Source organism: Castor canadensis, chromosome 17 (genome assembly GCF_047511655.1).
Source record: "Castor canadensis chromosome 17, mCasCan1.hap1v2, whole genome shotgun sequence".
Taxonomy (NCBI): Eukaryota; Metazoa; Chordata; class Mammalia; order Rodentia; family Castoridae; genus Castor; species Castor canadensis.
The window spans coordinates 53,147,753-53,166,010 of record NC_133402.1 but is presented as its reverse complement, the minus strand read 5'-3'; the positions used below and the strand labels follow the sequence as shown (position 1 = coordinate 53,166,010).

Sequence of the window (18,258 nt, the reverse complement as noted above, 5' to 3'; positions counted from 1 at the left end):
GGCCAGAAGTTTCCCAACATGAGTCCACAAAATGATGCTGAAACAATGAAGATAATTACAATGATAAATCTTGTCCTAGAATTATTTTTCCTGTTTTCTCAGTAGAAAATAGAGTTGAGTGCATTGGTCACTATGAAAATCCTAAGACATTTTTAAAGTAAACATGTCCATATTTTCCTCCTCCTCCTTGTCAAGGAGGAAGGGGGCTGTACCAGAGTTAATTCAGATCTGGTAGAGTATGCAGAAGATTCTGCAATTTCTTTCACAAATTTGACACTGAGCATCCAAGAATATATCAATATCATTGGGTCTGAACATAGTAACCTCTATGATGGATCCCCATTCTGCCATCATTCTCTCCTCTGATCCATCACCCATAGTTTATTATGGTTTAGAGTCCCCCTTCCCCAACCACACTCATTCTTTAAGTATAAGAGGGATTTTCATCCAAAGCAGAATGAATACATAATCTAATATTTACCATTTCACACTCTTTGAATTCATTTGCCTGATGTTTTTAAAGGGGAAATCATACTTGCTTATCTTAAGCAAAAACTTAAGAACTGAAAAAGATAAGGAGCTTCCATCCAGCATCACTTAACTTCAGAACCTGACTGTATAATGATTTGACATCTGCAGGCATATGAAACTGTAGGCATTTGTACTTTGAGAGGGGCAAAGTATGTGGGGCATTTACAGTGAAGTCAGAAACGTGTGTAAGGTAGAACAGAACAGAGCTTTCTCATCAAAAATACCAAGAGCTGATTTGCAGTGCATGGTGGCACTGGAGAACAATCTCAAGAGTGGCTTGTATAGATCCCTGGCCAAAATCAGGAGCAAGATAGAAGGGATTGGAGGATGAGCTGAAATAGGAAGAAAGAAGTAACACAGGTCCACTCACCAAGAGGAACCATTTGAAGAAAAATGATTTGTAATGGTACTCTTGCTATTGTGATCAGGATTATAGCAGGACACTCAATCACGTTGAAACTCATCAGTACTCATCATGTATGGAGAAGCTGCATAGGCAGGGTTGCTTCATGTGGCCTCAGGATGGACACTCCCTTTTAAATGAGAGGTTGACCATAATGATGGACATCACCCATCTATGTCACAGTCTCCATAGATAAGTATATCCACCACTTTGCTCATTTGCCATGCACTTGGTGAGCATTTGTTTTGTGCTCAACACTGTGTTAAGCTCTTTTGGGTAATATAAAAATGAGTAAATCATGATTCTTTCATATAAGGAGTATAACATCTGGAGAAGTGGTCATATGTACACGTAAGTCTTATAGGTGGCTTAGGTAGATACTACAAAGTCAATAAGGTAGTGTGAAACTATAGTATCATTGAAGCCAATTTCATTATTGGCTCTTAGAGTCATACAGACCTAGGACTAGTCCCAAGTCTCCAACTCATTTTCTATGTCACCTGGGACAGATTGTTTAGTCTCTGTAAGCCTCTCTTCAGTTATAAAATGGATATAACATCTATTTCATTATACCATGAGGATCCAATAAAATCTTTGCTATCAGAGCAAAGTTTGTGAAAATGGTTGCTTTTGACTTAAGACTTTAAAGAGGAGAATGACTCCAGTTGGGGAACAGGCAGCAGTGTAAGAATGTAGTCTTCTTTATTTATCTTAAAAACATAAATAATGTTTTTAAGGACTCTTAATGGACTCTTTGGAGAAAGTAATTTTATTTTTGTGCATGTTGAATTGTAAATATATTCAAAGAGATTGTGGAACTGTTGATCTTTGCCAATTTCACCTTAGGAATTCAAGGAGTTGTAGAAGCTTATCAGAGCTGTCTTCCTAAGCTCCAGCTCTATGGTCCCACCAACATCGCTCCCATCATTCAGAAGGTTGCCAAGTCAGCATCAGAGGAGACTAATACCAAGGAGGCATCGGTAAGGAGAAGGGCAGGTCACCTGTTACTGGGAGTTTACCCTTCCTCACCACGACACCCTTCCCAGTCTGACAATAAACCCCAGATTTCCTACCCATGTGGTTTTGGAAAAATGGCTTAACCTTCCCCTAGCTTCAATTTCCTTATCTGAAAAATTGAGAAAATCAAGCCCACTCCTGCTGGGATGTGAGACTTAGAGCTGACACTTAACAATGGAAGCTACTGTATTCACTGAGGTATGTTGCACTCATACCCTGTCTCTGGAAAAAAATGAAGCCCCCAAATAAGCATCTTTTCCAATGTCCCCATACTACAGGTGGAAGTGACACACCACAGAAATAAAATAATGGATAATTCTACCTCCTGGAGATAAAATACAACAATGTAAAACATCACAGAATCACAGAAAAGATTTGTTTCTGATTCTTTTTTATGAGAAAATACAAACTAAGCGTAAAAGACCAAAAAGAGTTGGAACCTTTTCCCTAATATTTTTAAAGTAAATACATTACCATGATAACTGTCTGATGTATTATATTTAGTGGTAGAAATACATTTCTTTTTAGCTATATGACTTTTTTCAAGTTGAGCAAAAATATTATGATGTCTGAAATTCTCTGCATAATTTGATCCTGGAACCTAGATAGTACATTTACATAAAGAAAAGTAGTACTCTATTCCCTCATCTACTTACATTAAATTATCCAACCTACTTGATGTTCCTAGCCTTCCCTCATGTTAGACAGGATTGAGGACCACAATTCCACCTAATGTCAACCTTTACTTTTGTGCCCTGGAATATGTCCACTCTCAATTCCCAAAGACATTGACCCACTCCTTCTCCTTATCATCTAGTTTTTCTTGCTGAAGACTCATTCCCATTAGCAAGAATATGTTCCATAGTATCTCCTGTTTAAGTTAAAATCTCCCCCTTGACCCTACTTTACCTTTTAGCAGATGTCCCTAACTTTACCCCCCCTCTAAAGCAAATTCATTAAAAGAGTTGCCTGTACTCACCATATCCATATCTCCTCCTGTTAATTCCTCTTCCCTAACCCATCAAGCTTTCTTCCCCAGTATTTCACTGAAAAATATACTTGTCATAGTCAAAAGTACCTCTGTCTTACCAAACCCATGCTCAAACATGTCTTTATCTTGACCTATCAGTGGCTTTTGATCCAGATACTCACATTCCTCTTGAAATACCCTCCTCAGCTGGCTTCTAGTACCTACCAGTGGAAACTGGGCTTCCTGTTGTCTCACTCACCACTCTATCAGTATATTTTTCTGCCTCCTTCTCCTTCTTACTTCTGAAGTTAAATCTGAAATCTTTAGTCCTTGGACCTATTACCTTTCTGTGGTGATTTTGTTCATACAATGGTGTCAGATGCCACTTGTGTGCTATAATTCCCAAAAGTATATCTGCAGTACAACCTATCCCTGAACGCTGAAGGTTTACATTCACTGGTTTAGTCAACATTTCCATCTGGATATCTGATCATACAAATGTAGCATAACTAAATCAGGTCTCCTATTGTCCCCCTCATATCACCTCCTTTCTCTGTCTTCCCAGTCTCAATGATCCTATCATTCACCTTATTGCTTAGGCCAAAACTGTGAAATAGATTCCTTTCTTTCCTTCATGTCCTATATTAGTTACTTTTTGCTGCATATAAAATAGCCTCAACACTTAAAAGTTTAAAACAGTAATAAACACTTGTTATCCCACACATTTTCTGTTGGCCAGAGATTCAGGCACTGATTACCTGAGTGGTTCTGACTTAGGTATCTTTTGAGATTGTGGCCAAGGTATTGTCCAGGACTGGAGTTCTTTGAGGAATGGCCTGAAACTCACTAAAGGTCTACAATCAAGACGGCTCAGTCATGTGCCTGCCGTATAACAGGCCAGAGGCTTCAGTTCTTTATGCATGAACTACTCTAGAACTGCTTACGTACCTCATGGCATGGCAGCCTGAGTGGTCCATACATGACCTAAGAAGCAGCAAAGCAGAAGTCACTTATGACTTAGCCTCAGAAGTGGCACACTGTCATTTCCGTCATTTCTACAATATCCTGTTGTTACACAGACCGTGCCAATTAGTTATGGGAAAGGATACCCAAGGATATTATCCTATGAGCGAGGATTACTGGGTGCCACATTGAAATCTGGCTACCGTATACGTTATCCAATCTATCAGCAAGTCGTGGCACTCTATTTTCAAAACCTATCCCCTTCTTCCTATCTTCATGGGTGCTATCTATGTTAGTTCACCAACTGTTTTCATCTGGGCTAAAACAAAACCTTCTAAATGGACTCTTTGCTTCATCTTTTGTCTGACTACAATCTATGCTTCACACAAACCAGAATGATCTTTTAAAACCATAATTAGCATTATGTCATTCTTTTCATCTAAATTCTCCTATGGCTTCTCACCATGCTTAGAATAAAATCTAATTCCCAAATATGTTCTAAAAGTTTCTGTATTCTATATGACGTATCCCCTGCCTACCTCTCTGATCTTAACTCCCATCACTTTTTTTTTTTTGCACCCTATATTCCAGCCACACTGGCCTTCTTGCTTTTCTCAAATATACCAAACATTTTCCCACCTCCAAGCCTTTTTTCTTTCTGTTCTCTGCTAAGGTTTCTCTTTCCCTGAATTTCCACATGGTCCATTCTCTACCTTCATTATGTCTCTGCTCATCTACCAACTCCTCTGAAATTTGTTCCTGGTTATTTTATCTAGAATAGTCAACTCACACACTCCCAGCATATCTCAGTTCTACTTTTGTTTGTAACACTTGTCTCCACCTAAAGTACTTTAGATGCATTTGCTTGCTTGTGTATTTTATGTCTCCTGTACTTTTATATGGAAAATCAATCTACAATGAGAAGACTGCATTCACTGGCATATCCCTGTTCCACCAAACAATGCCACATAGAGTGCACACTCAATAAATACTTAAAGAATGAATATGAAAACACAGTAAAATTACTTTTCATATGCATGTGATGAAAGTGCTTTAAATGTTTCTTTGTAAAATTAGTTCATATCTTAAATATTGCAAATTATCCATATGCTAGAAAATATGGTACTCCTGATTTCCTGATAATTTGAAGTCTCTCCTGTTGGAAAAAGTCAGAATTCCCAAGGTTCCTGGAGGGGATGATAGTGACTGCATGCCTTTGGTTCCACCCTCATTTTGTTCCACTCTCATCCTAACATCTCAGTAGCATCTTTAGCTCTCCCAGGCTTGTGTCACTTAATGAATGTGGATTAGTATAAAGCAAATTTTTATTATAGACTAATACTTTTTTAATGTTCCTTTGTTTACATCGTTGGCCACATTTTCAGTCTCCCACCCAACATCCATCAGAGTTGTCCTTGAGAAACAAATGAGACTGATCTGTGTGCATTTTCTCTTACCTCCTCTGCTCATTACATTATGTTCTTGAATCATTAGCCAGTGATTTGACTACAAAGGGCCCTTGAAACCCTGCACAGTTGATCTCTGACCTCTGTGAAGCTGAGGTTTCCTAGGATATGTGTTCAGAATGGTAAATAACATGAACATGTTGACCTTTCAGACTGTGGCAGGGGTGCTTTAGTAACCTATGATCTCCTCTAGCAGAGGTGCTGAGGGCTTGATGCAGGCCAAGCTTCTCCCAGGTATGGAGGCTAAGAAAACCATGCTCCTCTCTGCTCATCTTTCCACTTCTCTTGAGAAACCACCACCAAGTCTCAGCCATGAAAACAGACCTCTCTAGCAGTGCACGAGCCCTACAAGTCTTTTCTTCATGAATCTCCCTCTGATCACAAACTGAATCCTCAGAAACCCAACATACAAAATAGAATTAAAAAGAAAAAAAAAACTATTCTTGCCAGATCTCAGCCAGCAGATAAAGTGAAAATTTATTTGTTCCCCTTTACCCTCTTTATTCACAAGAGTAGCTAAGGCATTCCTAGAGCTTCCCAAAGCATCCCAGAGATACTCTTATCTCCTATGGAGTACCAAGGCCTACAAGAGTAAAGAGAACAGGATTGACCTAGGTGTGGATTTGGGGCTGATATAAGCCAGAATGAGTTTTAGCCATCCCTCACTCCTTTAGGGACAAACAGGTCTTCTCTGAAAACACAGGTCAAGAGATGGGAACGTATGACAGAAGCATCCGATCCACAGATCGCCAGATAAAGGACCCACTCTTGGCCAGGAATAAATGCTTCTCCTCAGAGATTTCTCCTGTTATTTGAGCAGTCTGTGGTCCAGGGTCTCTTGTTATTAAGATTGCTAAATGCCATGAATTTAAAAGTTCTTAGGCAAACTGGTCTAGGGTGTTGTTGCTATAGGATTCTCTCCTTGATTTTGTGGAACTCTTCTGGAAGCAAAACAAAAGCCTCCTCCCCTGATCTAAATAGGAACTTGGGCTGTAATGCATCCATGAATGTTTTCCCAACCTGACTTTGGAAGCAACTGTCATACTGCTAGCTTTATTGGAAATTTCCTTCGGGGTTTCAGTACAGCAGTCTGCAGCTTATTTCCTTCAGCTACATTAAACCTGGAAGGATCAGATTCTAGGATCCTGATAACCTCTTGAGAACCAGGGGTTCTTAATCTTTTTATCCCATAGACTCCTTTAACATCTGGTAAAACTCATAGGCCTCCTTCTCAGAAGTATTTTTAAGAGCACAAAATAAAATAAAAAGTAAAACAATTATATTGAAATGTAACTAGCAAAATATTTTAAATGTGACATGGAAGCATTATAAATATAATATAATGGTTCTTTTATTTTCATATTAAATTATGAGAACCACTAGATAGCCTAATAATTCTGTAATTCCTGAGTGGTGTTTAGGCATTAATAGGCATAATAGTAATATCTATTGCCACTGTAATATAATAGGAAAATATTGTGATTTCTATTGACAACTAAATCTTAAGTACAACTTGCTACTTATAATTGAAAAAATGATAAATCTCCATCAGAGATTAGTGAAGATAAAAATGTAATTTGCTGCAAGTTCATAGAAATCCTTCAGTGGTTCATAGATCCATGTTAAGAGACCCTACTCTAGATGAAGGGTCACCAACCATACCCCACAGCCTGTTTTTTCGATAGCTTGCAGGCTAAGAATGGTCTCTATGTTTTTTAATTGTTGAAAAAACAAAAGAAAATAATATTTCTGTGACACATGAAAATTATGTCATTCAAATTTCAGTGTCCATAGATGAAGTTTTGCTAGAACACACCACTCCCATTCATTTTAAATCTTGTCTAGGGCTGTCTTCACACAACAGTGGCCACTGATGTTAGCTAGCTATGACAGAGACCATTGTGGCCTGCAAAATCCATAAAATATTTATTAACATCCCTTTGCATAAAATAGTTTTCCAGCTGTTGCTCTAGACCATTACAACATTAAAGTTTCTTGATGTAGTGGTGTGACTATCAGGTTTTTTTGCTCCTTGAGGCATAGATCAGGTAAGGGAAATCCACCTTCTGAACTATAAAGATCAGATAAGACAAGATTGAGGGGAGGGTGTAGAACAAGGAATCAGAAGCTGTCTCCTTTCAGATGTGGCATCTGCCCTGGCCTGCCAAGTTACACCCTTGGAAGGGTAAATAATGATTCCAGTATATTCTGTACCCCTTTTACCATCCCCAAACCACCAAAACTGCCTCCTTCTGTCCTTTCTTTCTGTACCTCCATAGCTTCTCCGTTACTTCATCCTACTTAAACAGTCCTCGAAACTTACAGGACAACTTCTTTGTGAATAAATTAGAATCAGAAAGCATAAATATGGGTGCAAATATATAACTCGAATGAATTTGCAAATTGAGGAGTCAGGTGGGACTAGAGGTGGGTGGTTAGTTTACGCATGTAGTACAGAATTGATCTTTCCATGAAACTACATGGAAAGCATTCAGAATATGAGACTATCCTCATCACATAGTAAGTTTCACTTCCCTCCAGTTCATATTTTCTTGTTTAAAAACATTTTTTCAGACTACAGAAAAAAAGAGGAAATTCTTTAGCACTGCCAGACTATTTGCAACTTGTGAAGTGTATGATTCTCAAAACGAGATGTTTTCACAATATAGATAAGCCTTTCTCCTTTGAAATACAGCAAGATATTTTTTCAGTGCTTGGGATCAAACCCAGGACTTCACACATGCTAGGAAACCACTCTACCACTGAGCTATACGCCAACCCCAGAGTGTTTGAATCTCCTTACATTTACTCCCTGCAGATGCTGGGCATATTGGCCAGATTATTTTGGAAGTTCTTTTGAGTTTGGCTTGAGCAACATCTCCTTGATCTTCCCTCCTCTCACCAGTAAAGGGTATCAAGGTGTCTCTCCTGACACATTGATGCTCACTTTCACAAAGACTTCCTTCACCAGACTCTAACATGCTTCCCAAATCTTCCCTGTGCTCCAAAGCCAGCCTCTCCAGGTAGAGAGGGGTCAGAGAGATGTAGGCCAGGACTTAAGCAGAACCTACAGCAGGAAGCCATGGGAGCACAGTGGTCTTCTGCATGTGTGCCTGGAGAAGGGCTGCCACCCTGGCACATGACCTTCAGGGGGAGACAGCAGCCCTTTCTCCTAACTGGACTTTGGACCAGTATAAGCTAACAGAAATATAATCTGAATCAAGTTACAGTTTTATTTTTAAATAAATTTTATTAGCATAAATTAATTGTATACAGAGGTTTCATTGTGATATTTAAATACATACACATAATGTACTTTGATCAAACTCACCCCATCTATATTACTCTTTCTTAACCCACCTTTTTTAACAGTTTTAGTGGGTTTCATTATGCTATTTTCATACATATATAGAATGCACTTTGGCTAGATATAATTTTAATTTGTGCAGTAGGCACATTAAAAAAAGTAAAAAATGGAAATCTATTTTAATAGTGTGTTTTACTTAAAACCCAAAATAGCCAATATGCTGTCATTTTAGCATCTACACGTATAAAACTCAATGAAATATTTTATATTCTTTTCTTGCATTAAGTTTTAAAATCCATGTGTATTTTATGCTCAACATGTGTCAATTTGGGTGCTGAGATATCACAAATACTTAATCTTTATTCAGACACTATAAATTAATAGTTGAAAATGTCAATTCGTGCACTTGATTTGTTCCAAGCATACTTAAAAGGTGTCCCATAACTGAATTGGGTATCCATTTTTAAAGTTAAAATTAAATTCATTAAAACTAAAAATTCAGTTCTACCATGGCTCTGACCAACATTTCAAGAGCTCGGTATTCTCATGGGGCTAGTGACTATTGTGTTGGACCGCACAGTTTTAGACTCTTAAAAATCTTCAAGTTGAAGAGAGCCATAGAAATCACCTTGTCCCACCCCTCACTTGGGAAATGAAGAAGCGTAGACCCAGAGGCATTAAGGGTCTTCTTGGGTCCCACAGAATAAAGCCAGTTCTCCTAACTCCCTGTCTCTCCCTCTCTCTACAACATTGTGCTTTGTAACTGTTAATAAAGTTATCATTATAACTAAGATACAATTACTGTTCCTACCTTTAACTCCATTTATCATAACCCAACAAGACACTCAAAAAATGTGTGTTGTCACCGTTGCTGCAGTCACTGTGCAAGGAAGCCCACTCAGGTGCCTAACTAATATTGTGTTGTCCTTGTCTCCCCCACCTCCTCATCCCCCATCATCACCTGACATCTGACCACAGCAATACTTCATCCTGCTGATCCTGACAGACGGTGTCATCACAGACATGGCTGACACCCGAGAGGCCATCGTCCATGCCTCCCATCTCCCCATGTCTGTCATCATCGTGGGAGTGGGAAATGCTGACTTCAGTGACATGCAGATGCTGGATGGTGATGATGGGATTCTGAGGTCACCCAAAGGAGAGCCTGTCCTTCGAGATATTGTCCAGTTTGTGCCCTTCAGGAACTTCAAACACGTAAGCATATGCATCATGGGGGCACTTTCTATGAGAGAAGAGACTCATGTCCACCAATGTTTTTAGTGACCTACCATTCTTGAAACAACACAGCCATGTCTACTTGGGCTGGCTGTCTCTCCAACAAGGATATGTAGAGCACGACCCTTTGGAAAAAGGAGTATAAGTTGAGTTACAAGTAAGAAATCATGCCAAAATTTTATTGATGCTTGCCCTCATTCTTATAACCTAGAATGTTTAGTGCTCCCAAGGTCAACATTTAGAGTTGGACAACTTGCTACCTGCCCAAGGGCACCTGACCAAAGTAGCAAGGATAAGCTGAAATTCAGTTTGGGACCTGTTTGTCAAGCTACGTGACCTAGCATAAGTCTGTTTTAGTTTTGGCAAAGATTGTTTTCAAAATTAGAAACCTAAACCCTCCATAAATATACAGTAAGCAGCACCAAAGACTTATTTAACTCACTCATGAGCAAGATGACCAAGCTAGTTCAGAGGAATATGTAAAACAGCTTTATATGGTCAGTGAGGAGGAAATGATGGGATAAGTTAGATGGTTGATGTCCAACAGCAGAAAAAATATATATAATCTTTGAATTACCTTCTCTACTAGACAGAAAGCATTTATATCCTGTCAGTTTTCCACCAATTAACATCTAACTGTACATTCTTGGACTTTTCAATAATAAGTAGTAAGGCAATATTACATTTCCCATTGGTGATGAAATAGACCCGTTAAACAATGCTGTATTATGATATTGCAATTGTAACAATTTTTCTGTATTTCCAAATTTTAGATAATGATTAAGTCCCTGGATAAAGGAACACATTTAAAATTCCCAGAAGTCTCCACCCCTATGGAACTACCACCACCCAGACAGACACCTCCTTTGAGCCTCCCAGCCTTGTCTAGGAGTCCATGTCAGTAATGTGGATGGCCACAGATCATCCTCTGAATTCTTTTGGTTTATAGCCTTTGCGAAAGCTCCCTGAGAGAGCATGACCCCCACCCCTACTGCTCACTGGAGCCCTGTCTTCTGCTCTGCTGTGGGGACACATAGTATCATCACTACTCCCAAGGAGCTGGAGACTAAATTCAAGCTGCCCCAGCAGGAAGGGCTCATGAAAGTCCTCAGTATCCTAAAATTGCTCCACAGTAGCCTTGGGAAACAAAGGAGTCTCCTCCACTCGGGCACCAGTGGCTCACACGTGTAATCCTAGCTACTCAGGAGGCAGAGATCAGGAGGATCACAGTTCAAAACCAGCCTGGGCAAAATAGTTCATGAGACCCTACCTCAAAAATAAATAAATAAATAAAAAAGGGCTGGTGGAGTGGCTCAAGGTGTAGGCCCTGAGTTCAAACCCCAGTACTGCAAAAAAAAAAGAGTCTCCTCTGTCACCTTAACCACTGTCGCAAGGAAGTCTGTGATCCCACATCTCATGGACCCCTGCTGGGAACACCTTTGTTAGCTTCCATAGCAGCTCTTCTCAGCTTGGGGCTCTGTCAGCTGTTGAGGTCAAGGGGAGGAAGGAATGCGGCTGTGCAGACTCCAAGCTCTCATGCCTGATACTTATTTGGAAAAGCCTTTCTCCTCCCATCAAAGGCTCTCATTCGTATGAGTCCCTGACATTCTTCACAGCCAGTTTATCAGATATGTCTAGGCACATCTGAATCCAGTTTGGACTCACACTGGGACCCCAGACACACTGGTACTGACAGTCCCAATGTAGAGCCATTAGCATATGCTATCCAGAAATGCAGCTTGTTCTGCTGTTTTCTTGGGACAGGCTTTCCAGTGAGCATTCAAATACATCACCAGCCTGACAACCTCAGCTGAGCCCTAGATTGCATGACCTCACAGGGAAGGAACTGCACACTCCAGGGTTCCTTGAATGATGGGATTTGCTCAGACAATTACTGTTCTCCTTTTAAGGATGGATGCATGTAATTAAAATCACTAAAGGGGCAGAAAATCAATCCCTGGCTGCAGAGTTGAGTGCAGAGGGAGTTTTCAAATAGCAACAGCAGGAGCCAAATTCCCCATCAGCCCTCAGGGCAGTGTATGTGGATGAGGGGTAACTGTGCTACTGTATCCCACCTTCCACTTTCCCAAGGATCAGGGATCATAACAAAACTATTCACTAAATGAAAGAGGCTCACCAAGCCCTCAAGTTGTCTTGGAATCAAGAAGTCGCATTTTCTACAAGGAATGACTGCTAGAGCAGGCCAAATTTGCTGTAGTTATGCTTAATGAAGCTAGTTACCTCCCAAGGTGTCCAAGGCAGAGGGAGAATATTCTAGATTTTGATGCCCTGCCTCATTTTTGTCAGCCCAGCAAAAGACGTAGTCACACCACTGACCTGACCACTCTCCACCCTCTTCCTGCTTGCCACATGCAAGTACCTGCACACACGTGCAAGAACAATGTATGAGCCATGAAATGTTCTACCCCATGGCTCCTCCTCTTCCCCAAACACTCACAGAGGGCCTGCTGTCCAAGACATGTACTGGGACCACAGTAAAATGCATGCCTCAAGGAATTTACTGAAGAATTGTATGATTGGAATAAAGATATGAGCAGAAAACCTACATGCTAAGCAACTTATGGGTGGTTGAGAAGTAAATTATTTCTACAGGACTTCAGACCAGAGAGAAATAGCCACAAGGAAAACCTTATAGCTTAAGCTGGGTATTTGGGGAAGGACAGAGACTTGGTAAGCCAGGAGTTAAAGGACATTGGCAACAAGGGAGGTGATCCAAGCAGGGCAAGGAAGTGGGGTGCTGCTCACAGTCTCGGGGCTCCAGCCACTCTGGGGATGATGGACTAAGTTAGAATGCCAGGAGCATATTCACCTGCATTATCTTCATAGATTTCAAATTAGATTTTGAAAACCATTTCATTATCCAAGCTAATCTACTCAAAATTCAATAAGCCATAAATAACAGGGAAGGAGAGGAGCTGATATTATCTCCGTTAAGCCAGTAACCCATGAGTTGCCTCTTTTTTCTGCTCTGAATGATAACTCAAAGCTTGAAAATCCATAGGGTCCAGGTTCCAAGCTGTGTGGCTCTGGGCAAGTCATTTAACCTCTCTAAGCCATAGATTTTCATCTGTAAAATTATGGAAATGCTGCATCCATTGAAAATTAAAGATAGAGTCTATGTGAAGCTTAGCACAGTCCCTGGTTCATGTAGGTAATTAATATGTTCAGTTTTTACTATTGTTATTACCAATTAATTTCATATTCTTGACCTTTTCCCAACTCACCCACGTCCCTACAGCCAAGGTGCTTATGACCAGAAGAGATATGCAAGGGAGTGGGAGACTCACTTAGGACCTATGCTTTCCAATAGGGTAGTCACTAGTCACATGTGGATATTTACATTTGAATTCATTAGAGTTAAGTAAAACTGGAAACTCAGTTCCTCACTCACAGTAGTCACATTTCAAGGGTTCATTAGTTGTCTGTTGCTAGTGATATCCATATTAGACAGCAGAGACAGAATATTTCCATCATCAAAGTGGGGTCTATTTGATAACTCTCTACAGGAATATTTTGGCTGCAGATCCATTTTACAGTAGATTAAATGATTGTTCTTATCCAGGGGAACATTACTACCCAGGAGACATTTGACAACATCTGGAGACATTTTTGATGATGACCAATGTGGGTCAATGTGTGATGTAATCTTGCATTGAGTGGGCAGAGGTCAAGGATGCTGGTAACAATTGTACACTATACAGGACAGTCCCACACTCAAAGAATTAACCAGTCCAAATGCCAACAGTGCCAAGATTGAGCAGATGTATTTTTCTTAGGTAGCTAGCAGTTAGGGACTAATGGCTACTGGCAGTTCCTTTTCTGGGTGACAGGGTCAGCCCTTTATGATTTCCTTTAATGGCCTCTTATGATGATAAAATAGCTGCTATAGCTCTAAAAATCATATTCTAGTTCAGAGAAAGAGAAGTAAAGCCAATCATGTCTGTCTCCTTACCAGGAAAAGAGTTTCAAGAGACATTGTCTAGGAAACTTCCACTTATATCTCAAAATGGGTGAAATCAGATCACATGGCAATCTGTAGATGTAGGGGAGGCTAGGAGATCAAGTGTTTGGCTTTCTAACCTTTATATGAAAGATGGGAGGGAGAGGCTGGGAATGATTTTGTATCTGCCCCCATGTACACACAGACCATGGTCTAACACATAATACTGAGCAGTCATTTATAAGGTAAAAAAAAAAATCTGGAGGTCAAATTTCCCACATGCTACCACATCTTCAAACTATGAGGGTTCACTTTAGAAAAACTCTTCAGAGTGCTTTCAGATTTTTTTAAGGATACATGTCTGTTATTTTGAGACTCCATTAGATAGAATGAAGTCTTTTTTCTCTTCCTATTTTGCCTCTGAGAACATTGGGGCTTAGCAACATTGAATGTCTGAGTGGCAGGCCACATAGGAAAGAAAGAACTATAAATACTGTTACTCACTAAGACCAGCCCTCTTTTTCCTTGGGAATCTCAAGCACTCGTTAACTGATCACCCTGTGCAAGCTTCCAATCTCTTCAGAAACAGTATGATGGTATATGCCTATAATCCCAGCTACTTGGAGGTAGAGATAGGAGGACTACAGTTCAAGGCCAGACTGGATCAAAAAAAAAGTTATTGAGACCTTATCTTGAAGAACAAGCCAGGCATAGTGCTATACACCTGTTATCCTAGCTACATAGGAGGCATAGGTTGAAGATTGAAGTCCAAGAAAGGCCTGGGTAAAATGCACAAGGCCCAACCTGAAATAAACAAACAAAAAAGCAAAAAGAACTGGGGGAAAGGATCAAGCAACATAATAGCTCATATTGAGATTCCACCAATTGAAGCTGCCTGCCCAGAGGTTGTGTAATTAGTACTAAATGCCAGAGCCAGGAGTGAAATCCAGTTCTCATGTCTCCAGAGTCCACACTTTCTATTAACCTTCACCTTTCTTTGTTGCAGAATCATCACTGTAGATCATGTGATCCCATTCCCCCTCCCCCAAGTCAGGTACCAGATCCATAATGCTGATAGAATTAGGATCGATTAATTATAGTGGTATTCAAAGCTGTAGCCTAAAGCTCATTGTCCAACCAAATGCCCACCAATCCCGAATACCACCCCCAACACATACATTCTTTCTTCATCCTCATTAGTGGACTAACTGTCCCTAGAATGATCAAACTCAAATGCTACTCCCCTACCCCTTCTCCACATTTTAAAAATATGCCTGAGTTAAATACCATTTCCTGTATTTCCTCCAGGACAACTTAGACTCACAGTGTTTGTGAATTATTGGAAATCACCAGTGCATCATGTTAAACTGCAGACTCTGATTCAGGAGCTCTGGATTGGGTCTGTGAGTCTACATTGCTGGTAAACACCCACGTAATGTGATGCTGGTCTGTAGTACCTGTAGCACATAGCATGTACTACCTCATCTGGCTGTGCAAGACAGGATTATAACCATCCTGATAGCAACAATCTTAGACCAGAAACTCTAGCATAGTGCCTAGAGCAAATAGGAGTCTAGAGGTGAATGTAAGTCAGAAACAAACATGCAGGATGATTCATTGTGCCATCCAACTTTCACCCATCTTCAGATGTAAATAGTTTTATATTTTGAGACCAAGATGGAAAAATAGAGTAGAGAAATGAAATGAAATGAATGAAAGAATGGGTGGAGGCCAGCTGTTCAGAGCAGGACTCTAATCCTTGAGGCTGAGTCTGGATCATATTCCTTTGACCTAGAAGCAAAGTCATGGTAATTTTTTTTCCCTTGCAGGCATCTCCAGCTGCCCTTGCAAAGAGTGTGTTGGCTGAAGTCCCAAACCAAGTCGTGGACTATTACAATGGAAAAGGGATTAAACCAAAATGTTCGTCAGAAGTGTATGAGTCTTCCAGGACTCTAGCACCATGAACTCCACACACTTTTACAGAGTTCTGAAATACTCCTCCTGATAATATTTAATACTTCTACTCCTGTACTTCAAAACTAATAATATACATTTAAAATAGCACGTTTTGGTGATTTTTAACTAACTGATCATTTTTTTTTTTTTGCATGTGTAGACCCAAGGCCTGGATCTGTCAAACCCTTGTATTGTTAAAGACTTTTTACAGAGAAATACAAATAATAATAACTTCCTCTTTACAGCATGTCACCTTGAAATAAAATGGATATGTATCCGTTTTTTATACAGGTTTGTTGAATTTTGCTAAATTTCTTATTATCTTTACACTGTAAAGCATTTTGAAACATTTATTGAACGTTGATAGCCAAAACATATTTGGTTTTATCTGCTACAGGATGAGAGACTTTCAAAATGGCAGATGCATGGACTGTATTTTGCATGTTTAAAATAATAATAAAAATAACCTCACACTGTTTTTCCAGTTGTTATCTATAATTCCTCCCTGCTATAATGGTCTCTCTACTAAAGAAGTCTATCCACCTAGAGATCGTCTTTTGGAAGTGGGTCCGGGGCATTTAGCCCAGTAGCCCTCACACTTTAACTGTGAGCACAGACTATCTGAGAGTCTTGCTAAAATTCAGATTTTAATGTAGTAAGTCTCCATACAGCTCAAGATTCCGCATCTCTACCAAGGCTCCAGGTGATGTTAATGTATTCCTTAGACTGCACTAAGACCTGTGAGGTTCTCAACTTTACTGTGTCATATAATAGAGACTATCTAAAACAGGACAGCTCCTACTCTGCTTGAGAATGGCACCTCTTCCCTGCCAATTGCATCAAGGTCCCGCCTGTCTCAGAGGTGAGAATAGAAAGTATTGAGACTGATTCCAGAAGCTGCACACCTCACATCAGTCTCACTGCTTTATAGTCACACCTCTTCCTTAAACAAGACTAGGAAGTGCTCCTCTTAGCTTGCTTCTGCTCTCTGAAAGGAAGCATCACATAACATTGCATGGATAGTTCCACTTTTATGTCAATCTCTAGCAATGACCTCCAAGAGTTTTCACTGGAACCACCACAGTGGAATTTTGTCCATGGCAAATGGACCCAAGAAACATGGCTCCCTAGGTATTTGTTCTGCTAACTTGATCTTTTAGCTTAGTGGTGGGGCTTCTTTTGTCATTCCTGAGTGCAAACTCTGTAAGCAGAAATGCCTGGAATTGTTTAGGGTGGAGGTGTTTTGCTTGAATATATGTTGGCTAGAAAGGAAAACAATGAATGTTTCACTTGTATAATTTTCTTTCAGAGAAATGGACAAGTGTTTTGTAAGCATAAAAGGCATAAACTAGAACTTATTTTTGCTTAAAGAAATGGCAAAGTAAATCATAAGGTAGAATAAATGTGTTTTTTGTTTGTTTGAGGGAGAACAATATTAATAAGCAAATCAAATGCCTTGTATGGTTTCCAGAGTTATAATTACAGATCCTAATCTTGCAAATACATGTCAACTAAGTGCATAATATTTTGGGAATGATGGTAAAAAAATTGTATGACTGAAAAAAAACATAAATATTTAAACTGTATTGTTTTATGAATAAATTGGGTACTTACAGAATTTTTCCTAAGAGCTATGGTCTTCTTTCTCTTCTCCTAACAATGATGCATTGCATGCAGGTGAGGTTGTCTTGGTTTAGAAACAGCTCTTCCATGTCTCATAGAAACATGTGGATAATTGCTTCTAACAAGCCAGGCATTCAAATATTTAGGATATTTATAATATTCTAAAATATTTAGAATATTTAGGTTCTGTAGTACAGAAATGTCTGGTGGCTGTTCCTAGCCCCAAACCAGGACACAAACTTTCATGTCTATGTACTTGACACATAGTAAGTACTCAATAGATGTTTAATGAATAGGGATAAATAATAAAATGAGTGAATAAATGAAGAGACTTGTTAATGTGTTTTAAGATCAATCTCTAATCCACTGTAGATTTGAATGGTAGTTTAAGTGTTTGTGGATATCCACAAGCACCATGATACATGCACCGTGTAATTCTCAAATATTTGTTGGGGATCTCTACACTCATGTCAGAATCCCTGAGATCTGTGATATGAGGTAGTAAGGACAGAGTCCAGTTTGCTTGGCAAAACATTAAGGAGGTTTATTTCCCTCTTCATAGTCTCAAGTTCAACTAAAAAGAATAACAAGAATAGTATTTAACAATTATTGAAGGGTTTCTTATCTCCAGTTGCTGTAACAAAATACCATAAAGTGGATGACTTAAACAATAGAAATTTATTTCTCACAGTTCTGGAGTTGGGAAAGTCCAAGACCAAGATGCCAGCCCTTTGGTTCCTGGCGGGAGCTCGTGTTCTGTCTTACCAATGGCCAGCTTCTTGCTCTATCCTCCCATGATGGAGAGAAAAAGCAAGCTTTCTGGTC

General features: G+C 39.6%; 1 protein-coding gene across 5 annotated transcripts in view; it reads left to right on the top strand.

Moving 5' to 3' along the window:
* Cpne4 (copine 4) overlaps positions 1 to 17,432 on the top strand; it is a 661,593-nt gene extending 644,161 nt beyond the window's left edge. For all 5 annotated transcript variants that reach the window (XM_074059820.1, XM_074059816.1, XM_074059817.1 and 2 more), the window contains exons 14-16: positions 1,781 to 1,914; positions 9,636 to 9,872; positions 15,684 to 17,432. In XM_074059820.1, coding sequence (XP_073915921.1) covers positions 1,781 to 1,914; positions 9,636 to 9,872; positions 15,684 to 15,818 — 506 coding nt within the window. In that variant the 3' untranslated portion in view covers positions 15,819 to 17,432. The remainder of the gene's footprint in view (positions 1 to 1,780; positions 1,915 to 9,635; positions 9,873 to 15,683) is intronic.
* The last annotated feature ends 826 nt before the right edge of the window (positions 17,433 to 18,258 follow it).